Below are 27,757 nucleotides of genomic sequence, written 5' to 3' on the forward strand. Positions count from 1 at the left end.
TATGCATATATTGAAAATCATGCAACCTAACAAGTGCAAAAATTATGCAACACGATAAGCGTTAACTTACCGCCCACCGGGTCGGGTCCCACCCTTGGAAGCATCCTTTGAAGTTGATAGGTTCAGCTCCTTGTTTTACTTGTAAAATCAGTGTGTTTTCCGGTGTTCGCCCGGACGGATCAGCGATTATATATTCCTACAAAAGAAAATAAATGAAACAAAATATTTATGTTTCATTTTCGCGTTTGTTAATCAAGACTAACTCAAACGATTACAAACATAACAAGGATGCCTGTGAAAAGAGGAACGTAGAAGTAGGATTAACGAAGCAGCACATTTAGGTAGGTGTTTGATAAGGCTGTATGAAATACGAAAAATACCGATCTAATCAGTGACGTTCAAGTTTGAAATGCCATTTTCATCACTAAAATTACAGATAAAATGGATGCACATTCGTTATGTGAAGCCGAAAGAAATTAGGTTTTCTATTAATGTTTTCTTTACAAGGGAATCACGACTTATCAAGGCCTACAGGCCACATGAGGATAAGGATTAAGCAGTTTACAGTGGTCAAAAGGACAATATCGTTGTAATCGTTAGAAGTGTAATTTTGGTAAATTGGATTACTTAAGGAGAACGGCTCATCAAGAACTTGTTTACATTAGACTTGAAGACGACCATATTGTAATCAGCTGGAAAGCAGGTAAACAGAAAACAGTTCCACAGAAGTTTTGTTCATGGAATCTGCCTTTAGGTTTAGGCGAAGATAAAGAGTAGGGGGAATTATTGATAGTGTTTTCAGCTAGACGATTGTTTCTCGTGAATGTGTGGCGAGGGGGAACCATAGATTGGAGCTCAGACAAACACTTGGCATGAAAATAACGATAACATACGGACAGGCTCGCAACGTATCTTCTGTGAAAAAGGGGTTGCAAAGAAGATATTGAAAATCATGCAAGAGAGAAGAGGGCACCCCCCCACTTGGCTATTCTGAACTCTGCAAAGGCAAGATAAAGTGTTCCTAGCAGCTCCTGCCCAAATGTGACAGCAATATTCCATCCTTGGACCTACCTGGCTCTTATATATAGAGAGAATTGCATCAGCAGGTAAATATCTTCTGATTTCACATCTTAAAAGCACGGGCTGCATCGAGTAAGCGTGCTGTCAGTATTGACTTCAAGGTTAACTAACAAACTGAAAAGGCACTTCCTCAGAGTGTGGTTGAGTCTGTCTTTGTTTGTGTGCTACAACCTGGATACTCACCAAAAAATTGTAAACAAAGCTAGACAGCACGTACACTCGTGTGTTACGAGCCGCGTTAAATATATCTTAGCATGATCATCCCACGAAGCAGCAACTTTATGGCAGCGTACCTGCCATATGTACTACCATCAATTTGCCGGTCATTGCTACTGGAGCAAACAAGAGCTGGTGAGAAATGCATTACTGTGGACTCCACGGCACGGGCGCACGAGCATAGGACGACCTAGATCCACGTACATCCAGCAAATTGCACATGACTGAAGATCTGGGGCAGCTGATGGAAGACAGAACAATCTGGAGAGAGAGAGAGTGGGGGTTGGGGTGGGGGGAGTCACGTTTGTCTGGGCAAGGAGCCTGATCAGATCAGATATGATTTTGTTATTTCGTTACTCCGTAGGACTATTAGTCTGATAATACATTATTCCATAATTCCGGTATTCAGTTATTTTTTTCTCCTTTTGTCCGTTATTTCCGTAGTCCTTCATTCGTTTGTTATTCCTTTTGTATTTTATTCTGTTATTTTATTAATCGATTATTGAATTACTTGACTTATTCGTCAATTCTTTATTCGATTAATCTGTTATTTAGCTATTTCGTAGATCCTCAGTATTTTGTTGTGTTATGCCCTTTTCTCTACTCTGCAACCTCTCTCCCACAGAAGAGACGTTGCGAGCCTATCCTTGTTTTATCGTTATTTCCATGGCAGGTGCTCGTCTTAACTCCAATCTCTGGTCCCCCCTCGCCAATCTTTCACGAAAAACACCCGTCTAGCTGAATCCACTGTGAAAAATTTCCCCCACTCTATATCTGTGCCTAAATCAAAACGTGGATTCCATGAACAAAGCTTCTTTCTTAGAACTGCACGCCTGTGGAACTCTGTTCCGTCTGCCTGCTTCGCACCGGACTACAACTTGGATGTCTTCAAGTCCAACGTTAACAAATTCCTAATGAACCGCCCCCTTAAGTAAACACTTCATCAAATCTCCACACTAACGTAATGTACTAGCAATAACCCTTATCCCTGAGTGGCTTCCGGGCCTTGATAAGTGGTGATCACTGTACAAAAAAAAAAAAAAAAACGAAGTCCGGTAGTACGTTACTCTGATAGTCCCTGATTGCACTACTTCGCAAATCTCTTATTCCATTATTCCGTTTATCTATTAATCTTTTATTCCGTTAATCGGCTAATGCATTACTCTGTTATTCCTTATTTCGTTATTATGTTAGTCGTTGTTGTGTTAATCCTTTAATCCATTAAACCGTTAATTTTAATTTCCATGAAACTATATGAACGCAGACTATAACTCATAATTTTTTTTTTTTTTTTAGAAAACAGGGGTGTGGCAAAAATACTTCAAAATGGCTAAAATTAAATTTTTTTTTTGAACGAATATGTATGATTTCTTTCATTTGCATTTCCTTAAAATCAACCAGAAATTCAAATATATAAAAATACTTTAGCATTACAGTGTACCAATACTTTGATAACAGCAAATTATCCATGTGGTGATTCATGACATAACAAACTGATTTTCTGTCGAATAGATGACACGTAGCAGTATCAGAGTTCTTGTGAAAAATACTCATGAAAACAACACAAAATTATTTTGGATTTTCTAAATTAAAATAAAATTTCTGAAAATCGCTCAAGACAACGCATAAACCCATTTGATGTAAGTAGTTAAAATATACACACGCACACACTTCAAGGTAAAAAAAAAAAAGCTAAGTGATATTTAGGTAGAGTCCGGTCCAGAAAACAGCAATTTTTTTTCCTTTGTCAGAAACATCGCTCCTGAAATACATCCATCCAGCGCGGCCGTAACCGAAATTGAACTCCCTACACGAGTTTATAGTGTAATTAAAACCTTGTTGATAGCGGATATCAAGGGTTTTTTTTTATCGTGACGCTATCACTTGACGGGGTGCCTACCACGGCTTAAGAGAGTTCCATCTACCCTGGAGAGAAGGATAGACCCTGCCAGTTTCTCAACCTGGTATTTTCTCTCGCGGTACATACAGTGCCTCGCCTTCCCAAATGGTCATCCATCTGGTACTGGCCAGGCTCAACGTTGCTTAACTTCAGTGATCTGACGAGAACCATTATGTCAACGTGATTGTGCCGTTTATTAGTCCTCACGTTCCTCCTGGAATCCTCCATGTTTTACTCTTTCTTTTCAATTCTTTCAGGACTTTTCTTTTTCTTTTACAATATAGAGTATATCTCAGATCCTGCCATCGCTGTACAGAAGAAAAAAAGAGAAGGATTTTATCAGCTCATCAACTTGCTCTTTATGACTCAAATATTGATTCGTATCCCGAATTCTAATATTTTCCTTCCTAATGGCATTTTCAACTTTTCTGACCAATCTAAATGGGGAAAAATACTGTTTTTTAAGATTACATCACGTACATACATGAAACAATGTTATATTATTGACCCCTAACAACACATTGACAATTTCCAGCTAAATTAGCTTCCCTCCCAAATACACGTTTTCAGAAACATTTAAAAGTACATCTATTTTCCTCTACCCCACAAAAATTCAATAGAACTCGTGATTATTGATCGTTAAAATTCTTAAAAGAGGATTACAGGGGAAAATATAGCTCAGGAATTATTTATTCAAATAGCGTTCGCAGGCTAGAGAACATAAACCATACCTTATTTAAGTAGTAACGATCACTTGCAGACACGACTCGGGTTTTACTTATTCGAATAGTACTGATCGCCAAAGGGAGATAACTCTTGCTTTATTTATTCAAGTCGTAGTGATCAACAGAGAAGACAACTCATGATTTCTTTATTGAAATAGAGGCGATCATAGGCGAAGACAACTTAGGTTTTACTCATTTAAATAGTACTGGTCATAAGGGGAGGCAATTCATTCTTTACTTATTCAAGTCGTAGCGATCATAGGAATACACAACTCATGCTTTACCAAATCAAGTAGTACATGTCGCAAGGGCAGACAACTCATGTTTTACTTATTTTTGTATTAACGAGTCGAATAATCACGGAATCCGGTGGATATGAAAAATGATGTATAATGAAGTGTTTATTCAGATGACGAGGAACTTTACCGTTGCTGTTTTCAGCGATTCTCTTTTTTCCGTCTCGTTGGCTCCTTTACCGATCCAAACGAAGATCTAAAAATATAAAGAAAAAAAATTATGAAATGAACGAAACAATTACTTGAATAATAAATATTTATTCAATCCGCCACTCTATAATAAAGCCCAAAGTGTATTTAGTTGTATATACGAAGTGCCTTCAGTGAGTTTTCAGACTTTTTGTACAGGCATTTAAAATTGTCGTAAACTCTTGAAAATTCAGTATGTCATTACCATACATCTTATGAGATAACTGACCAATTTGTATGAGTTCAGGCTCAAATGAACAGCTACAAAAGGAATTTGAATACACTCTACTAAAGCCTGATTAGTGAATTTCAAGAATGAAGGCACTTTAGAAGAACTATATGCAATATAATTCGGTTTAATCTTAGAAAAAATTCCACAGAAACGTATGGAACGCTTCAGACTGCTTTTGAACCATCTTGCATGAATCGAACATCAGTTTTTGAGTGGCATGAGAGATTCAAGGAAGGAAAGAAGGAAGAGAGTCTGTGAGATGGTGAAAGGTGTGGGAAGAGTAAGGAAGTCAGAACACCAGAGTTGATTGGCCAAATAAAGAATTTCATGAATAAGGGTCGCCGTGTGTCTACAGAGACAATAAGTGCATAGTTTGATGCAACTGAAAAGAATAATTGAATAATAACTATCAATGTAATGAATGATGTAATAAAGAATAATGTAATAATAATGTAATAATGTAATAATAATGTAATAATGTAATAATGTAATAATGTAATAATAATGAAATAATGTAATAATGATGTAATGATGTAATAATGTAATAATGTAATAATGATGTAATAATGAATAATGTAATAATGAATAATGTAATAATGTAATAATGATGTAATGATGTAATAATGAATAATGTAATAATAATGAAATAATGTAATAATGATGTAATGATGTAATAAAGAATAATTTAATAATGATGTAATGGTGTAATAATGATGTAATAATGCAATAATGTAATAATAATGAAATAGAGTAATAATGTAATAATAACGAAATAATGTAATAATGTAATAATAATGAAATAACGTAATAATGTAATAATAATGAAATAATGTAATAATGTAATAATAATGAAATAATGTAATAATGTAATAATAATGAAATAACGTAATAATGTAATAATAATGAAATAATGTAATAATGTAATAATAATGAAATAATGTAATAATGTAATAATAATGAAATAATGTAATAATGTAATAATAATGAAATAACGTAATAATGTAATAATAATGAAATAATGTAATAATGTAATAATAATGAAATAATGTAATAATGTAATAATAATGAAATAACGTAATAATGTAATAATAATGAAATAATGTAATAATGTAATAATAATGAAATAACGTAATAATGTAATAATAATGAAATAATGTAATAATGTAATAATAATGAAATAATGTAATAATGTAATAATAATGAAATAACGTAATGATGTAATAATAACGAAATAACGTAATAATGTAATAATAATGAAATAATGTAATAATGTAATAATAATGAAATAACGTAATAATGTAATAATAACGAAATAATGTAATAATGTAATAATAATGAAATAATGTAATAATGTAATAATAATGAAATAACGGAATAATGTAATAATAATGAAATAACGTAATAATGTAATAATAATGAAATAATGTAATAATGTAATAATAATGAAATAACGTAATAATGTAATAATAATGAAAAAATGTAATAATGTAATAATAATGAACTAACGTAATAATGTAATAATAATGAAATAATGTAATAATGTAATAATAATGAAATAATGTAATAATGTAATAATAACGAAATAACGTAATAATGTAATAATAATGAAATAATGTAATAATGTAATAATAATGAAATAATGTAATAATGTAATAATAATGAAATAACGTAATAATGTAATAATAATGAAATAACGTAATAATGTAATAATAACGAAATAATGTAATAATGTAATAATAATGAAATAACGTAATAATGTAATAATAACGAAATAACGTAATAATGTAATAATAATGAAATAATGTAATGATAATGTAATAATGTAATAATAATGTATTAATGTAATAATATAATAATGGATGATGTAATAATGTAATAATAATGAAATAACGTAATAATGTAATAATAATGAAATAATGTAATAATGTAATAATAATGAAATAACGTAATTATGTAATAATAATGAAATAACGTAATAATGTAATAATAATGAAATAATGTAATAATGTAATAATAATGAAATAACGTAATAATGTAATAATAACGAAATAATGTAATAATGTAATAATAATGAAATGATGTAATAATGTAATAATAATGAAATAACGTAATAATGTAATAATAATGAAATAACGTAATAATGTAATAATAATGCAAAAATGTAATAATGTAATAATAATGAAATAACGTAATAATGTAATAATAATGAAATAATGTAATAATGTAATAATGTAACAATAATGAAATAACGTAATAATGTAATAATAATGAAATAATGTAATAATAATGTAATAATGTAATAATAATGTATTAATGTAATAATGTAATAATGGATGATGTAATAATGTAATAATTTAATAATAATGGAATAATGTAATAATAATGTAATCATGAAATAATGTAACAATGTAATAATGTAATAATGTAATAATAATGTAATATTGAAATAATGTAATAATGTAATATTTATGACATAATGTAATAATGTAATAATTATGACGTAATGTAATAATGTAAAATAATGAAATAATGTAATAATGTAATAATAATTATGTAATAATGAAATAATAAAATAATGTAATAAAATGTAATAATGAAATAATGTAATAATGTAATAATAATGAAATAACGTAATAATGTAATAATAATGAAATAACGTAATAATGTAATAATAATGAAATAACGTAATAATGTAATAATAATGAAATAATGTAATAATGTAATAATAATGAAATAATGTAATAATGTAATAATAATGAAATAACGTAATAATGTAATAATAATGAAATAACGTAATAATGTAATAATAATGAAATAATGTAATAATGTAATAATAATGAAATAACGTAATAATGTAATAATAATGAAATAATGTAATAATGTAATAATGTAATAATAATGAAATAACGTAATAATGTAATAATAATGAAATAATGTAATAATGTAATAATGTAATAATAATGTATTAATGTAATAATGTAATAATGGATGATGTAATAATGTAATAATTTAATAATAATGGAATAATGTAATAATAATGTAATAATGAAATAATGTAACAATGTAATAATGTAATAATGTAATAATAATGTAATATTGAAATAATGTAATAATGTAATAATTATGACATAATGTAATAATGTAATAATTATGACGTTATTTAATAATGTAAAATAATGAAATAATGTAATAATGTAATAATAATGTAATAATGAAATAATAAAATAATGTAATAAAATGTAATAATGTAATAATAATGTAATAATAATTAAATAATGTAATAATAATGTAATAATGAAATAATGTAATAATAATGTAATAATAATGAAATAATGTAATTAAATAATAACTATCTTAAAGAATAATTGAATTGATGTAATTGAAAAGAGATTCAAGGAAGGAAGAGAGTCTGTGAGAGATGTTGAAAGGTGTGAGAGGAGTAAGGAAACGAGAACACCAGAATTGATTGGCCAAATAAAGAATTTCATGGATAAGGATCGCTGCGTGTCTATAGAGACGATAAGTGCATAATTATACATACACTTATGAGAAACTGAAGATGCGGAAGGTTTGCACTAATGCACCAGTCCACAACTTCATCCTTGTCACAGACTAGTTGACCAAGATGGGCATCAAGACAGTTCCTCACCCTCCCTATAGTCCCTTGCTCCCTTTAATCTTTGTTTTTTTCCCTCAGCTCAAGGAAAATCTTCGAAGCTGTCGTTATGAGACAATTGAGGAGATGAAAGCGGCTGTGACACAAAAGGACTTACATGGAGCCTTCCAGAAGTTGTTGGAACGGTACAACAAGTGCATTGCAGACGGAGGAGATTACTTCGATGGGGACTAGAAGTTTCATGTGTGTACTATAAATAAAAGTGTCTATACGAAAAAAAGTCTGGAAACTTATTTAAGACATGTCGTAAATAAAAAAAATATATGTTTTATATATATATATATGTATATATATATATATATTTAGTTGAGATTAATGGAGTACCTTCCGTGTAAATAGCGATAGAAGAGAGAAAGAGAGAGAGACTGTAAAGGTTCTGCAGAAAAACGAGTTCTTGCTGCGAATGTCTTGGAAGGAAGAGCCGGAGATTGGAGCTCAGTCAAGCACTTTGCGTGGAAAAAGCCGTAAAGTAACAAAATAATAGCAACCCCTTTCTATAAAAAAGGGAAGTTGTACGCAACAGCAGAAGTGAGAAATGATTTGAGTTAATTGCACTCACCGTGTAATTCCTACTGTCTATTTCTACTGGGGGATCCTCATTGTCCTGGCTCGAATCTACAGCGCGTGACAAGAGATCCGCACAGACGTTGTCTTTCCCCTTCAGGTATCGTATGGGGCAATTATAGCCAGCCATACTTAAAGCCCACGTCTGTATCGTCCTATTTTGTATTGGTGGGTTCAGTAAATACTCCAATGGTCTATGGTCTGTATAGATGGTGAACGTTGCACTATGCAAATAGTGATTTAATTTATTCAAGGTATAGTGTATCGCATATGCCTCTTTCTCTATCGTTGACCATCTGGTTTGAGTATCACTCAACTTATGGGATAAAAAGTAAATAGGTTCTTCTACCTCTTTACCCTCCTTTGGATCATAGACCATTTGTGATAAACATGCCCCAATCGAATGATCAGAGGCATCCGTATACAGTCGGTAGTCCTTATCCGGATCGGGATAAGCCAGTGTTACCATATCTGCAAGCTTCGTTTTTAGGCTATCAAAGGCAGACTGACATGCATCGTCCCAATAAAATCGTGCATGCTTCCGCGTTAATCGGATTAACGGCTCGGCGATATCGGAATTTTTTTTTATATAAATCGTCGATAGTACGATGTCATACCAATGAAAGCTCTTACTTACTTTACAGTGGTTGGAGTCGAAATCATTTTTATAGACTTGACTTTATCCATGTCTGGCTGTATACCCCTCTCACTAACTTTGAACCCCAGATACTGTATTTCTTTATTAAAAAAACTCACACTTTGTTGCTTTTAACCTAAGATTGTGCTTGCGCAAACTACCTAAGACCTTATTTATATGTTTTATATGGTCTTTCTTTGTATTGGAGAATGTTAAAATGTCATCCAAATACGGTACAGCGAATTCTTCCTGTCCTTGTAATACTACGGACATTAATTCCTGGAAGACCCCGGGGGCGTTCGCAAGTCCGAACGGCATTACATTAAAATGGAACAACCCCTTGTGGCAGGTGAACGCAGTCTTTTCCTTATCGTTCTCATTCAGTTTAACCTGCCAGTACCCTGACTTCAAATCTAACTTTGAGAAGTACTTTGCCGACCAAGTGAGGCTAAAATATCATCAATAACTGGTAACGCTCGGGCATACGTCTTCGTTATTTTATTTAGTGCCCTAAAATCTACACAGAACCTTTTAGTTCCGTCTTTCTTCTCTACTAAAACTATCGGAAAACTCCACGGGCTGTTTGATCTTTCGATTACTCCAGCCTGCATCATTTCCCCTATTGCAGACTCTACTTCTTTTCTTTGCTTAAGCGGTGTCCGGTACGGGTATTTCCGTATGGGCTCATGCGTTCCAGTATCAATACGCATCGCTACCGTATCGGTGCTGCCCAAGTTCTTATCTCCCGTAACGAACAAGTCCTTATTCCGCTTAAGCACCTTATTGATCTCTAACTTGAATTCTTCGGGCACTTTTATCCCTTTCAAGTTTTCTTCAGAGATCTTATCACCGTGTTTCTTTGGCATGGTAATCTCCATTATTTTACCAGCCGCTCTACACCTAGCTATTTTACACCCTCTTCTTAAGGTAACCGTCTGATTGGTGTTGTTCATTATTACAAGCAGAAAACTTTTTGATCATTTAATTTTTACTACGGTATTTGCTACTGAAATACCACTAAGATCACTAAGAAATCCTCTATCTATTTGCTCTACCTCATACTCTAGCCCTTGACCGTTTTTAATACTCGCATGAGCTGTGCACGTATGCAGGTGCTGGGGTTTTAATGTTATTTTTCCCCCAGTCTTACTAGAGCTGAGATATGAGCATCTTCTTCTAACGCTATATATTCATTTCCTACTTTTATCGCCTCTAAGTCAAAGTACATCCTCACCCCATTTTTCCTAAGCCAGTCCCTGCCTAGTATTATATTTCTATTGAGGTTTTTCGCCACAACGAAATCATGGTGGATGAATTGACTTCCTATCATTATCCTTAATCGGGTGATGCCTTCTACAATTAATGGGGACCCATTAGCTGTCCTTAAATTCATTGATTTACTATGTAGCTCAGGTCTCTGTATAAGTGTTTTAAAAACGCTACTTTTTATGACAGAAACCTCTGCGCCTGTATCTATAAAGCCCTGAGTCTATTTCTATCTATTCTAATGGAAACGGAATTTGCAGCGCCCATATTACCGATTACATGCGTCGGTATACCTTCGCTCCGTCCGTCGGGCGTTGTACGAAAGGTGCGCCTCCGTTTCCCTGCCTGCGGTATCTGCAATCTCTCCATATGTGGTTCCTTTTCTCTAGTCATATATACAGGCCCCCTATTCTCTAATCTTTTCCACCTATTTTGTTTTGGGAATTTTGCTGGACCTACGGCTTCGACTCTAACCTGTCGTCTCGCATGACAAACCTCCATGGGTTCACCATCGTATTCACGGTTTGCGTTGAGCCGAATTTTCCATCTTACTTCTGCTAAGGCTTTCTCATAAGCTGCATGGAGATCCGTAGGTTCATCCCTCATTACGGCCATTTTCACATCCTTATCTCTGAGGCCTTCTATAAAAAATCCTAGAGCTTGTTTTTTTACTAATTCATTACTTGCATCTATCGCACTATATGCTCCTTCTGCTAGTCTCACAATTCTCTGCATATAATCTTGAATAGTTTCTTCTCTACCCTGTCTTATATTATTTAATTCTATTATGTTCTTGTTGGGATTTGCGACAATCCCATAATGATCTTCTAAGGCTCTTTTCAATTATAGCCACGTTAACCCTTCATTATTTGCCATTAATCCGTTAATGAAGAGTCCAACCTAGCCCCTAGTAGTCAATAGTGCTGCTTGGCATTTTTCTTCATCCCCAGCACCGACTATTCTAAAATATTTTTCTATCTCTTGCAACCACACCCTATATCCACCGTCCCTTCTATTTTCTAAAGTTCTTATATTCTTTAGAAGGGACTCACCTCGTAAAGTTTTTGAGATGGCCCCCACCGCGTTCCTAAGCCCCATGGTTAAGCTCTGTACGAAATTTGAAAAGATTTGCTGTTCCATCTTTTTTTTTTCAACTTAAGCAAAACAACAAACAAAAACCAACGTCAGATGAGAAAACAAAAGTAAAAAAAAAAAAAAAAAATTAAAAGACAAAAAAAAAAAAAAATTTCGGTTTGATTAATTTTGTCAAACAATCACGAATTTCTTTCTTTTCTTTTTCTTTCTCTTTACCGCAAGCTTGAAGTTTTTTTTTGTTTTTAAATGTATATATGTATATATATAACCTTAGAGCAGAATCTCTGGTCCCCCCCTCGCCAATCTTTCACGAAAAACACCCGTCTAGCTGAATCCACTGTGAAAAATTTCCCCCACTCTATATCTGTGCCTAAATCAAAACGCGGATTCCATGAACAAAGCTTCTTTCTTAGAACTGCACGCCTGTGGAACTCTGTTCCGTCTGCCTGCTTCCCACCGGACTACAACTTGGATGTCTTCAAGTCCAACGTTAACAAATTCCTAATGAACTGCCCCCTTAAGTAAACACTTCATCAAATCTCCACACTAACGTAATGTACTTGCAATAACCCTTATCCCTGAGTGGCCTCCGGGCCTTGATAAGTGGTGCCCACTGTGTAAAAAAAAAAAAAAGAAACAAGCAAAGAAAGAATCAGATTCGACTTACCTCGTTTGTCTTTTGTTCATGTGTTTTTTTCTTCCCCCTTTTTTTCAATTTGACAGTCTTGATTTTGGGAGTTTTTTTTTTTTTTTTAAATAATCTGTCCGTGGTAATAAGTTTTTTTATTTTTTTTAAAAGGACCCTTTTTTCGTTGTGCCTACACACACACACACACACACACACACACACACACACACATATATATATATATATATATATATATATATATATATATATATATTTAACCACCAGGTTCGAATTTTTTTTCACACTCTTGTATAAGTGCTCTGATTCACTGGCACCAAATTGTATATATGTTATATACTGGTGGTATGAAGATGACGTATATTCTGTATTGTTGTTGCTGTTCGTCTTAGGAAGAGTCTTAGTGTTTCATCTAGAGATAGGGTACACTCTACTACATGAGTACCACTTGTAATTCAACTGTAAGAGATTTTTGAATATCTCGATAGATAAACTGAGAGATAGTGTGTTTGACATTTATACATATATATTTGTTGTAAATCGTCTAGTGATTGGAATGACAACTGTTCATTTATCAAAGAATACGCTTTGTTATAAACAAACTTGGTTTATTTAACAAACGTTCATATATGCACAATACGGCGGTGGAGGTGGTGGAGGGGGGATGGGAGAAGTGTAGGTTGCGAACGTGACAGGCAGTTCCTCGTCGTCTGTCTCTCATTACCTGTCTCCGCGTCTCTGTCTTGTTTTTGTTTACCATCTCACTTTTATGGACTTTCGACCTGGTAACCCATACACCAATTGATGTCATTGACTCATATTTTGACCAGCCCGGCGTTTGCTTTTGGTCTTACTTGCGACCAAATTACGTCATCTCCAGGTCATCTCATTCCCGGTTTCATTTTTGTCGGCCACGATTTAAGTTCATTCAAACCTTGCTCCATACAACGGCCTGACCCATAAAACGACTTGCGTCATAGGACCAGGTCATCTAATTCCCGGATTCCATTTTTGTTGGCCCGGATTTTGAGTTCATTCGTACTTTGCCTCTCCATAACATTACTAGATTGCGAAGTCGATTTTATATTATTTCAAAACAAAAAATATTGTTCCAAATAGCACCTCCCCGAATGTGAACTTTAATACAAGAAGGGGATTTCACCAGGAGGTAGATACTTTTCAAAGCGATCTAAGCAACATGTAATCAAGTTATATTTAAACAAATCTAACTTACAATTAAGGTCCGTACATCCATACAACTCTTGTAAAAGCACAAATTAAAGAAACATAATTCTCCTCTAGATTGTAAAATTAATTTTGTGGGTTTCTCAAAGCACGAATGAGTGTTCTGAACGGCAACTCCCCAAATGTGGCAAGAGTACTCCATCTTAGTATATATTTGGCTCTTATACTCATAGGGGATTGAATAACAGATATGCAAGTATTGGATTTGAACGTTGAACAAGTATTGGATTTTCATGTTGGAATAGAAAGAAAAAAAAACACTGTATAAAACAGAAAATATAATTTGTCAATTCCTGCAATCGATCTGACTATAATATATTTAGGCGGCATATGCAAACCATTTTATCACGCAAACAGAAATTACTTTTTTGTAGGGGTATTAGGAAGACAAGTTCTTGATTTGAAATTACTTACTTCTTTGTACGTATCGAGGAGCATGACATCATCTTCGAAGAGATCCTGTTTGAAAGAAATGGCTAAAATTAGATTGTCTTGAAACATAGGAAAACGTAATAAAAAAGATGCTTATTGTAATCAAAAACAGAAATACAAAAAAAATGGCGACGGGTTGTTTCTAGTACAAAAACATTAATTATCTCCGTTTACAATTTCGTTTAGATTATGTATCAGCGCATAAATCCAGCAACTAGTTTGGGTGCCCGGCGTTGCCCGGCGTTGCCCGGGTGTTTGGAGATGTGTGTTGAAAGACAAAAAGCGTAGTAAGCAGGCATATCGCGAAGGAGGAAAAAAAAACGTGAAAAAAAAAACTGACGTCTTTGCCGTTGCGCCCATCGCCAAACCGAATGTTTAAATTAAGGTTAGTCAATCGAAAATAGGAAATGACTTTCGAAAATATCGGCGAAAAAAGTGACCCCTCCTTATAGAAAAGTTTCTAGTTGAAGCTGAAGGAATGAATGTTTTTAACCAATTTTTCAATCCTTATCATCCGAAGGGTCGACCTTCAAAACGATACCAATCTCGTGAAAATCCGTCGCCTCTGCCGAAAGTTTTAGGCATACATACATACATACATTTAAACAGAAAGGTGAAAGCTGTGTGCGTGTGTGTGTGTGTGTGAGTTCGTTTCCTACGGACTCCAAATTGGCTGGGCCGACTTTTAATAACTTAATACAAATATTCTTGATGTACCTGGAAGTGTTTTTAGATAGGTTCGTGCCGAAATGTATCTGATAAGTATAAAAAATCGATAATCAAAAAAATCCAATAAAAAAAGACATAGTCCGTGCTAGAAAATAAAACACACTAGAGAGTATCCAATATTTTTACAAGACTACGCTTTGCTCATGCATGGAGTATTGTTGCTACATCTGAGCTGATGCATCTACTACTAGTCTCTCACTCTTAAACAAGGTCTAAAAAAAATCTAATAGGTCCCGCACTATCGGCTAAGCTCCAACCTCTGTCCAATCGCCGCAATGTTGCATCCGTGTGCCCGTTTTACAATGACTTTAATAGAATATCTTCTGATGAACTCATAACACTTGTGCCCCCTCGGCATAAATACTCCTGACTAACTCGACAAGCAGCAAAGTTCCACCCCTCACTGTTGAGGTCCCTAGATGCCGGAAAGACTTCTACTTTAACTAGCGGGGGTGTCCGGGCTTGCCCAGGTGTTTGTTGGTGTGTGAAAAAAAAGTTTTAGCAGACAGGTTCGAACCTGTGACGTGAAGGCGGAAAAGAAAGTGCAAAATAAAACAAAAACTGGAGAATTTACCACTGCGCTATGACGTGAGCGGCAGTGTAAAGTGTCAAAATAAATGAGTTGGTAATTAAATTAAGAATTACACAGGCGCAGAAATGAATATCTGGTTGTAGGCCAGTTAAGCTTTCAGCTTTCTGCCGTACTTGTTTCCTCGCGATGTTTGGGAAAACCAGCTCCCCCTTTTTTGGCAGTGTTCAAATGAATAACAATTGTCTGATATGAAGGGTTTCCCCCCACATTGATCAAAGCTGATTGCCTTCAAGACGTCCCGTCCCGGAAGGCCAGGTGAGTGGTTTTGCTTTGATCAGTTTCGCTTTATTTATACGAAAAAGACAAACACTTGAAACCAGAGATTTTTTTTCTTTTAAAAACTCGATCAAAAAAAAAAAAAAAAAAGAGACGATGTCCGTTTTCGAATCTGAGACGCGCGAGCCCACTTTGCCTTTTATATCATAGATAGTTTCTTTCCTCAGACTGCTAGACTTTGGAATTCCCTCCCTTTTTCCTGCTTACCTGACTGTACTAGAATGCAGAAGTGTAAATGTAATGTGAACAGACGTCTCGCTGTATAAAGCCAAAGTGTAGTATCTGTTCCGGCAGATGCTGCAAGCAGGGACCATATGTGGGGGCAGCCTCACGTGTGAGACTTTGGTCAATGTAGGGGCAGCCCTTCATACCAGCTATCCAGCTCCCCTACTCCCCGGGGAGTTGGTCCCCATTTCCCCTTCACTCCTCACATTAAAAATCAGCCTTGGCTCGATGGGGGAGCAAATAAATACCCTTTTGGCGAAGATCAAAGTGTAGTATCTGTTCCGGCAGATACTGCAAGCAAAGACCATATGGGGGGGCAGCCCCACATATAAAACCTTTGTCAATATAGGGGCAACCCTTCATACTAATTGCCTTGTGCCTAATTTGTTCTGTGGGGGAGCAAATAAATACCGCTTTTCTTGGCCTTTTGGGCAAGATCAAAGTGCAGTATCTTTTCTTACTACATACTGTACTTATGTTTGTAACTTTGTGATGTAAAGTGGGGGGGTCACTTTTCTGTATTAATTTAATGTAAAATGATCAGCCACTTTACAACCAGTCAGCCTCCAAGCCATTCAAGTCATTCTTAAGGTCATTGAATTCATCCTTAAGTTCATTAAAGTCATTCTAAGTCATTTACTTTTTATTTATTTTAGTCATTTCAGTCCATTTTTCGGTCATTTTAGTTTATCCTTAAGAATTTCATGTCAATCCTACATTCACGCATTCATTCATTACACGAGAGTACGCGACTAATGGCTATCAGCCTTGTTAGAATAAAAACAAAGACACAGACAGACGAGAAAGAGCGAGAGAGAAGAACCAACTTCTGTCGTTGCGCGATCGACCAACCACACATCACCCCCCATACCGACCCACTTCTTTCTAGGAAGAATCTCAAAATAAATGAATAGAACTTATAAAAAATATTACAAATCGAAGGTTAAAATATTTCCTGTCTGCCTCAGAAACTAACACAAAACAATTCAACATAATTGTAAAACATGTTTTGCTGTGAAACATGTTTTGCTGTGAAACGTTTTGCTGTGCAACATGTTGTGTTGTGCTACATGTTGTGCTGTGAAACATGTTGTGTTGTGCAACATGTTGTACTTTGCACCATGTTTTGCTGTGCTACATGTTGTACTGTGCTACATGTTGTGTTGTGCAACATGGTGCGCTGTGCAACATGGTGCGCTGTGCAACATGTTGTACTTTGCAACATGTTTTGCTGTGCAACATGTTTTGCTGCATATGTTGCATAAGTGAATATCGGATCCGGGCAAAACCAGATGTAAATCAGATGACTGCCGATGACGTCAACCCTACATTCCTATCGAAGAATCGATAACATGAAACAATAAAAGAAAATATTTATCTATGGATTTGAATTGTTAAAAGTACAAAAATATAATAATATAAGAACGTCAAAATATGTGAACAGTAATTCCAACCAACAGAATTTTAATATAAAAACATACATAAAGACAGAGAGAGAGAGAGAGAAGAGAGCGAAGCCAGTGACATAGTTCTGCCGTTGTCCGATCGGTCGCCACACTCCACACCCTACACTGACCCAAACTCTTTCGTTGTTAGATTATCATTTTGTAAAATAAATACAACTTTGTTGATTTAACAAGTTGTTGTATGATTATAAAAACCACGGTCATCAGAGTTTATATACTATGGCACGCATTTCGTAAAAGTGCGTTCATAAATAGACGAAGTATAACACGATAAAAAGACTATTAGAAAATATTTTTTATGTAAAGAAGTTTGAATAATTTCATACCAGCTATACCTTAGTCAGATTTTGAAAGTCAACAGAAAAACAAAAAACAGATTACAAATGAACAAGGAAAGACAATTCACAGAGGATAAAAACCATACAAGACCAATTTCGTGCTGCTTACAAGTTTTCTCGCGATTACTTTTTGCCCTGTCTATTATCTTTCCTTAATCATTTTAAGTAAGGGTTATTGAAGAAAAGCAAGACTTAGAAAAACTTAATCAAACCAACATTAAAGATAGAATTTGTACCACCATGGCGAATATCAACAGATATCTGATGTATAGACATTGAAAAAAAAGGTTCTCCTCAAGACATAGCTAACCGATGCAGAAATTTATCATCTAAGCTGAATGTGAGCGAGCTCCCTGTCCGTCTGCATATCTCAATTCTCAAGTTAGAAAACTAAGCTAAGAAGGAAATATATTTTAGTTATGTAGACGTTCTCTACATAGGTAAATTCTATTCAATAAAATCTTTAAGAGTTTGGTGAAAATCTTTCTACAGTTATTTCCTGCATTAGAATTATATTAGTTTAAGTTAAAAAAAATAAAGACTTTAAAAAGGAACTCATGTTAGAAACGGGAAGAACGTTCGAGGTCACGTGTGAGGCGTGAATAACGATCGAGAAGACGATTACGTGAGAGACGTCTCAGCGGTAACAGGAGAATGAAGAAAAAAATTCCGTTGTACAACAACAAAATGAAACGAGTTGACGGCCTTTTCTGTTCTTTGTCTATTTTGCGATTGAGGCTACAATGTGTTGGTTCGAAGTGAAATAATGACAACACATGGAAAAAAAACGCTGACATTGATATTAAAAGACCTCTTTTTATATTGGTATTCCCACCAGACTACAACTTGGATGTCTTCAAGCCCAACATAAACAAATTCCTGATTAATCGCCCCCTTAAGTAAGACACTTTATCAAATCTCCAGTACCAACTATTACTACGATATTATCCCATTGGTTACTGTACACGCAATAACCCTTATCCCCGAGTGGCTTCCGGGCCTTGATAAGTGGTGATCCCCCATGTAAAATAAAAAAAAAAATATTGGTATTTATTTGCTTCTCCGCGAAAGGAAAATGTGACACAAGTTCGTTTTTAATGTGAGAGGAAAAACCAGCTCCCTAAACAGGGGCACTCTGAAAGTAGGCAAAAATAAATTTACCTTAGTTTAGAAGGCTTTTTCTCATCCATTGACTAAGGACAAATTATTTGAGTGTCGCTAAAGAACAGATGCCATGCTCTGGTTTGTGCCAAGTAAAAAAAAAAAAAATTAAAAAATTAAAAACACACACGTACGTATAAAATAAATATTTGATCGAATGTGGGGGAGAGCGTGACAATATTTGTTCAAGCAAAAAATAGAGACTAGTAACTCAGAATGCCGAGTTCTTAGTCCCAAACTCTATCCATTGGTCTGATAACGAACCCCCCCATCCCCATGTGTACGTATATCAGAACAATCTATCAAGTCAGCTTGCAATAAAAATAGCACTTGAAATATTTATAGGTAGACATTTATACTCCCCCTAAAAAAAAAAAAACAAACAAACAAAAAAACGAACTCTTCAGGTAAAAAAAATATGAACTCACTTCCCCATTCTTCTCTCCACCCCTCCCGCTCGCTCCACATTCAGCTGTCTTCCATCTATCAAAATCTTTTAGCAAGAACAAAAATGGCTGCGAGGGGTGCGATTGGGTTGGGAAACGTTGGTCGGACGATTTTCTGCTAAAATTTTTATCCGAGTTGGCCATCCGTTCCGAAAATAACGATGCCACTCGTTACAAGTACGCCGTGTCACGGATAATTCATGACCCCGGAAATTCGACCGGCATCATTTATTGGTGGGTTTCTTCTTTTTTTTTTTTTTTTTTTCATACTATCAGGAGTGTTAGGGTGGAGGATGGCCTGTGACTGGTAAAAAAACATCTGGTTTAACGATGGACAAACGCACGCACACAAACATATATATATATATATATATATATATATATATATATATATGGCAATTCAGCTACACAGAAATTTCCGCGTTCCATTCCTGTAAGGACTCGCCAGGCTAATGTATGGAATTAATGTCAATGCGTAACACACACACACACACACACACACACACACACACACATATATATATATATATATATATATATACAAGGACTTTAGCAGGAACAACAAATGTTTTTGTTTTTATTTTATAAAATCAATAGTCTTCATATATATATATATATATATATATATATATATATATAGTCATCTACATACAGTACTAGTGTTTTGCTACTCATCAGTGCGGCTAGACAAGCAACTACCTCAACTCAGGATCGAAACCCGACCGCCCAAACGACAGTCGGAGATTTTAAGCATTGCACTATTCGGCTACTGCTATTCAAGCAGTAAATTAACAGTGTTTTGATACTGTCCAAATACCTAAGCTCAATGCATTTACACAAAGAGCATCGCTTAATATGCTAATAGTAATTTGCCTGTCACTTCCCAATCTATGTGTGTTTGTGTGTGTGTGTGTGTGTGTGTGTGTAAATATGTTTTTAGTTCAATTGTATTTTACCTTTTATTCGTACCAATTCTTCAATTCATGAAGCTCAATGTAATTACAGAGCATCTACTAAATAAATGACAGAAATCTGTATTCCAAATTTCAAGATGTTGTCCATTTGACAATTTATTCCTTTAAGTCTGTTGACACGCACAATCGTTTACAGTACCTGTTTCGTAGCGCAAAATCATTCACGTAATTATTATGTCAACCAAGGAATTTATTTTGCCCTTAATTCATCAGAAGAAAAAGCACCTACCAATGAATTAAAAACGAAATAATGTGAATATCGACATGATTACAAAATCTGAAAATTGGGAGAGAAGTTGCCATTACCTTGCATTTATTCTTTTATTACACCATGAAAATATGCTTAAAGGAATAAATTGTAAGACGGACAGCATCTTGAAATTTGGAATATAGGCTTCTGTCACTTATATATATATACATACATATATATATATATATATATATATTTATATATGTATTCAATTCTCTATCGACTGTTATATTGTACTCAATATATAGTAGTCATTACAAAAATAATATATATATAATTATTTTTTTACTATAATAATTAAATACCTACAGACACTAATGTTTCATCCTTTCGGGAATCTTCAGTGCAGGGTGTCACGATTAACACCAGTCGGACGATTCGAACCCCGGAACACGAGACATCTCTGACTCGATTAGCGGAGACCGTATCCATTCGGCTACCATTAACCGCGTAGGATAACGTTGAATTTTAAAAATCTTAATTTTAAATGTTCATTTACGTCAGTCAGACAGTGATCTAATCGTTATACGATGATCTATACATAAGAGCTAAATTGACCGACTTTTTAATTCAACTGAAAGTGCTCAACGATAAGAAACGAATTTCTTAAAGGGGCTGTCATAATTATTTTTTAACTATAATAATTAAATACCTACAGACACTAGTGTTTCATCCTTTCGGGAATCTTCAGTGCAGGGTGTCACGATTAACACCAGTCGAACGATTATATGAAGGTGAATTAAATTATGCAAATTAGCAATGTTTATATGAAAAATGGGGGGGGTTCCAATATTCTTGATTCATAATGAGGTAGTTATTTATATGTTGCCTACCACAGCAAATTGTGGCACAAGGCCGGAAAATGGAGAACAGGCGAGCTCCCTTAAAGAAGGGGCACTCTCCCCTCAACAAAAATTGCCTAGGCACACCTGTCGGCATTCCCCGGTAGGGGCGCCTCAGGCGACAAGCAATTAACTTACCCCACCGGAAAGCCCAGTGGCAAGGCCTGGGAAGCTGGACCTCCTAGGTAGTACCCAGGCGGTGTACTTCAGTCCGACATGTGTTGGGCCGGTTCCCGGCCACTCACCTGTCGGGCTGAGTGTCAAGTAACGAATCCTTGACGAGTATTTCTACCCTGTCTCCCTGCAGCCGAAGCCGCTAGGAGACACATCCCATCATAAAAGATTTATAATGGGGTATTTATTTAAATGCTGCCCACATCAGCATTATTTGGCACAAGGCCTGGAAAGTGGGATACCCGCAGGCTCCCCTAAAGGAGGGGCACTCCTGCAATTTTAAAAATTGCCCGAGTAACCCCGTCGGCATTCCCCGGTCGGGGCGCCTCAGGCAGCAAGCAATAAACTTGCTCCACCGGAAAGCCCGGTGGCAAGGCCTGGGAGGGTGGACCTCCTAGGTATTACCCAGGCGGTGTACCTCAGTCCAACAGGTGCTGGGCTGGTTCCCAGCCCCTCACCTGTTGGGCTGAGTGTCAAGTGACGAATCCTTGACTGGTACTACCCTGTCTCCCTGCAGCCGAAGCCGCTAGGAGACATCCCATCATAAGAGGTTTATAATGGGGTATGCTCGCTCAAAGTTTGGAGATTCTATTTATAAATGCTGCTGCTGATAGGAACTGACGAATCAAATTAATTCACATTTTGCTATCAACCAATCAGAAACCAAAATCTCTCCATAAAAATTGAACCTTTTTAGCATCGTAGCACATATTTTTTTCGTGTCAACACGAGGAGGATCCTTTGCTTTTTGGCTGTAAAATTATAAAGTTCGGGACGTGTAGAAGAACAGCTGTCTGCTGAGAATTCTTCATCTCCAGGACTTGTAGAGAATAACTACCCATCGGAAACTCTTTTGATTCTAAACATGGCTTACAATTCGAGAAAGGTCAATTAAATTGTTTGAACGTGTGAATGTTTAAATTGATGTCCATGAATAAAGATGTAGTAAAAAAATAACAGAATGTCCTTTTCTAATCCTTTTTTAATCCTTTTTAATCCTTTTCTAATCCTTTTTTAATCCTTTTTAATCCTTTTTTAATCCTTTTAAATCCTTTTTTAATCCTTTTTTAATCCTTTTTTTAATCTTTTTTAATCCTTTTTTAATCCTTTTTAATCCCTTTTTAATCCTTTTTAATCCTTTTTTAATCCTTTTTTAATCCTTTTTAATCCTTTTTTAATCCTTTTTAAATCCTTTTTTAATCCTTTTTAATCCCTTTTTAATCCTTATTTAATCCTTTTTTAATCCTGTTTAATCCTTTTTAATCCTTTTTTAATCCTTTTTAATCCTTTTTAACTCTTTTTTAATCCTTTTCTAATCCCTTTTTAATCCTTTTTTAATCCTTTTTTAATCCTTTTTAATCCTTTTTTTTAATCCTTTTTGATCCTTTTTTAATCCTTTTTAAATCCTTTTGCGAACTTTTTCGAACTTTACATGTTTTATTTATTTGCACGGACCTGCTATAGCAAGCCTATAATTAAACATTATATATTGGTTTAAATAGTTTTTATTTTTCTCAGCAAACAATCGAATTCGATAGTATCAGAATAATTTCGTTTTTTTTTTTGTATTTCTTGTTTTTTAACCATAAATTTTATAATTTTTTTCATAATTTAATTCGCCTGATCTGTTAATGCCCTATCTAGAATACTGAGTAATATGTTCATGATAGAATTTAACTCGAGTATTAGTAGTAGTGCTATTTCGAATTATATATATATATATATATATATATATATATATATATATATATATATATATATATTATTGAGGGAATTAGACCTAGAGTCTAAAGAACAGAGTTTATTTTAATGTACTAGTAAATGTATTAATACTATTAAAAAACAGTGCTCGTTGTAATGTAGATCTATAATAAGCTCGATAGGTATAGATATTCTAGAGCTATTTTAATATTGAGTAAAATGATTCATAGTAACCTCTTTTCTTTATTATCTTTTAAATATTTCCAGGAATATTTTCCTTAATACAAAAATGCTAGTTTATTTTCGTGTCTTTAACCCCCCCCCCTTTTTGCTGATGAGAAGACTTTGTTTAAGTATTAAAATTTTTTTATCAAATTATTGTTCAAGATATATTGTCTATTTCAATAAGAAAACATCGTTTCCGAAACGATCGTACAATCTATTGATTTTGTTTGTTTTTCCTTTTGAAACTGATTTTTAATTCACAATTATCATTTTACTCAATATATATACAGTGATGATCATATTTATTGGCACGGTAAAATAAAAGTTAAATTTTGTCTAATAAATTCTAAAAAAGGGATTAAATTAAAGAAAATAACAAAGTATATTATGTATTTTTAACTGGCCTTTCCGGTGCAGCAATCGGATTTTAGAAAAAATAAATAACAAAGGAACAACAAACATAATTGCAAAAAACCCTTGTTCAAAATTATTGGCACGGCTTTGTTTTTCTTTTAGTATCAGTATAATATCAATCAATTTCCTGTTTACGTGCTTTCTGAACTTTTTTATAGCCATATTATGCTTGTTTAACGCTAATTCAGTGAATACTTTTTTTCAGATAATTTTTAGATAGCGATTTATTTAAACTATTATAAGTGACTAAATAATAATTTTCAATCGCCATGGTTAAAACTAAGGAACACAGCGAAGACGTCAGGAAGCTTGTTGTAGCATGCCATACCAATGGGGAGGGCTATGATAAGATTTCAAAGAAGCTAAACCTTCCCAAATCCACTGTTAGAGCCATAATAAACAAGTTCAAATCGCAAGGCCACGTTATGAGTTTAGAGGGTAGAGGGAGAAAAAGGATTCTTTCCCCAAGAGATGAACGGAAAATTGTTCGACAAGTAAAACGAAACCCAAGGATCTCTGTTGGGGAGATTGTTGATGAACAGAGCACCTCTGGAGTGAATGTATCTCGACATACAGTTGGTAGAGTTTTGAAGAGAGCTGGTTTAAAAGCATGTCGTCCAAGAAAGACTCCCTTATTGAAGCCTATGCACCTGAAAGCAAGGCTAGCCTTTGCAAAACGTCATATTGATAAAGATATTGCATTCTGGAAACGTGTTCTATGGACTGACGAAACGAAAATAGAGTTATTTGGCCATAATAAAGTGTCTTATATTTACAGAAAATCTGGCGAAGCTTTCCTGCCTAAGAACACCATACCCACAGTGAAGCACGGTGGAGGCAGTTTGATGTTTTGGGGATCCTTTGCTGCCTCTGGACCAGGGCGACTTGTTAAGGTCACAGGTAGCATAAAAAAGGAAGATTATGTTAAAATATTGGATGAAAACCTGAAAGACTCTGCTAAAGAGCTCTCACTTGGTCGTCGTTGGTGGTTCATGCAAGATAATGACCCAAATCATTCGGCTAAACTGACTAAGAAATGGCTTGAGGACAATCATATTAATGTTTTGGAGTGGCCATCACAAAGTCCAGACCTTAATCCAATTGAAAATTTATGGAGAACATTAAAATTGAGGGTAATGCAAAGGAAGCCTAAGAATCTTATTCAATTGGAGGATTATTGTCAGGAAGAGTGGGCTAAAATTACTACTGAAGAGTGCAACAACTTGGTTGTAAACTATGAAAAGCGACTGAGGAAGGTAATCAAGGCCAAAGGCTATACAATTGATTATTAAATAAATCGTGCCAATAATTTTGAACAAGGGTTTTTTGCAATTATGTTTGTTGTTCCTTTGTTATTTATTTTTTCTAAAATCCGATTGCTGCATCGGAAAGGCCAGTTAAAAATACATAATATACTTTGTTATTTTCTTTAATTTAATCCCTTTTTTAGAATTTATTAGACAAAATTTAACTTTTATTTTACCGTGCCAATAAATATGATCATCACTGTATATATATATATATATATATATATATATATATATTACATGAAAATAAAATGTACAATAGGAGTAGAGCAGGTGCCTGGTTTTGTCCAGTCGTAAAATACGTTTAAATATGATATTTTGATTTGTCTAGATTTCGTATATATTATTATAGAGTCATGATTTCAAAGAAAAATAAAAAGAACGTATTTTGGTGCCATCAGCTAGAATCGAAACCGAAAGCCAAACTATAGCATTCAAAGCCGGTGACGTTACCACTGTACCAACGCGCCACAACGTGAACTGATTAAAAATGGACTAAGATGAATTTAAAAAATGTATAACGATTTTTTTCAATTTTGACTCCGTTATTACCTCTTAAAAGTATTTTAACCGGCTAAAGACCCATAAAAAACGGCCCCTAAAAAGTCCAATCATTTGATGCAACTGGTGCCGCTCTACGACTTTTAGTTTCGGAGGAGATAGAGTTTGAAAATTTTGGAGACAGACAGATAAACAGACAGACATAGTGAGTTTTATAAATTAGATTTTCTTTATTTAATGCCGTTTTCCTTTTCAGAGTAACTAAAGAGTAACTTATTTACATCAATTTTAAATCTTTGAAAATTATAAGTAAGATAATTGCTACATGCTACGGTTTGTTGAAAGAAATAATTTTTTTTTTTTCAAGAAAGTTTCAACGTGTGGTAGAATAACAATTTTCGAAAAAGTGCTCAACTTCGCTCTACTATTCCCAAATCACATTTTCGAACATTGTTTTTTCTAGCGCTGTGAACACCTCGACACTCCCATCCCCAAAAGAAAACAAACAACGCCATTGTCCAAAGCAAACAAGAAGTTCATCTTTTGGCAAGACAAACTTATGAAAAAACGATTTACGTAAAAAGAAACAAAAACTCCCAAATTTTGACTTCGTTATTTCAAAATTTCGCGAGGGTCAAAACAAGATATGTTTGTGGAAACTTGAAGCAAACGCTATGAATCTCTAGTCCCATCTCTACTATTATATGAAGTCATTTTATGCGTGTGTGTGTGTGTGTGTGTGTGTGTGTGTGTGTGTGTGTGTGTATTTGAACTTATCTTTTGCAGATTTCGTTAGTTGTTTTTGTTTTACGGCATATCAACCTTTTTCAGGTTATTTAATGCCGAATCTAGTTATTTTGAGGAACGATTTTTAATGGAGTATATATATATATATATATATATATATATATATATATATATATATATATGTCAGATTCTATTTAACCCATAGTTGGGACCCTGACAGGTACTACCACTCCGGCTCAGAGTGGACCTGGGAACAAAGGCAATTAAAGGGTGGCTCCACACACTCCCCAAGGCCCGCAAGGTGGGGCCTCACCATCGGATATAGTTTTAGGTCATATCCAGAACCGTTTTGCAGATTTCACACAATTTATATTTCTGACAGTAATGATGATGATGATAATAATAATAATAATAATAATAATAATAATAATAATAATAATAACAACAACAACAATAATAATAATAATAATAATAATAATAATAATAATAATAACAACAACAAGGGGACTGAGAAGTAGACCATATACACAGAACTGGACAGAGAACTCAAAGGGATCTGGAAAATGAAGAAAGTCAAGATAAGACCACTATTAGAAAGAGCACTAGGAACGATACTGAAAAACTTTGAAAAAAGAATGGGAGAGATTGGAATCAGAGGGATAGCAGAGAAAATACAACGAATTTCAATAATGAAAACTGCAGAAATATTAAGGAAAACCCTTGAATGCGGAAACTGACACCACACATAAACTACAGATAGAAACTAAACACAGAAACGGCTACACAAAGGAACATCACACGAAAGCATGAAAACCGAAACGGTAAAATTGTAAGGTACCCCTATGCGTCATCCCTTTTTTGTGTGTGTCACCATAAACTGGCACCACACCAAATAAATGAAGGTGATCAAGGAAGGAGAAAAGACCGAGGAAAGCACTAACCAGACCTCCGCTATATGAGCGCAAAGAAGACTAGGACCTTGGGGAGGCTTATTGCCATCCAAATACCAGTGAAGACCAATGGTCGCTGTCCACGAGAAATCAATGGTAAGCGGCTGTTGCGGTAATGTGAGGAGTACTGGAAATCTGTGGATACTTGTTGTCACTCAGACTCCAGGTGACACCACATGTTTGCATCAAAGAGAAATCTTTGATGATGGCTTGTGTGAATACACCTAGTGAGTAAAAAAT

At 34.5% G+C, this 27,757-nt stretch overlaps 1 protein-coding gene across 2 annotated transcripts in view; it reads right to left on the reverse strand.

The window, feature by feature from the left end:
- The window catches only part of LOC145266317 (advillin-like), a 438,949-nt gene that overhangs the window by 19,991 nt on the left and 391,201 nt on the right, over positions 1–27,757 (reverse strand). For both annotated transcript variants that reach the window (XM_080121877.1, XM_080121876.1), the window contains 3 exons: positions 14,182–14,226; positions 4,348–4,413; positions 71–196 (listed from right to left, as the gene is read on the reverse strand). In XM_080121877.1, coding sequence (XP_079978003.1) covers positions 71–196; positions 4,348–4,413; positions 14,182–14,226 — 237 coding nt within the window. The remainder of the gene's footprint in view (positions 1–70; positions 197–4,347; positions 4,414–14,181; positions 14,227–27,757) is intronic.

Source organism: Euprymna scolopes, chromosome 41 (assembly GCF_053919585.1).
Source record: "Euprymna scolopes isolate OS-2025 chromosome 41, ASM5391958v1, whole genome shotgun sequence".
NCBI classification, from domain to species: Eukaryota; Metazoa; Mollusca; class Cephalopoda; order Sepiida; family Sepiolidae; genus Euprymna; species Euprymna scolopes.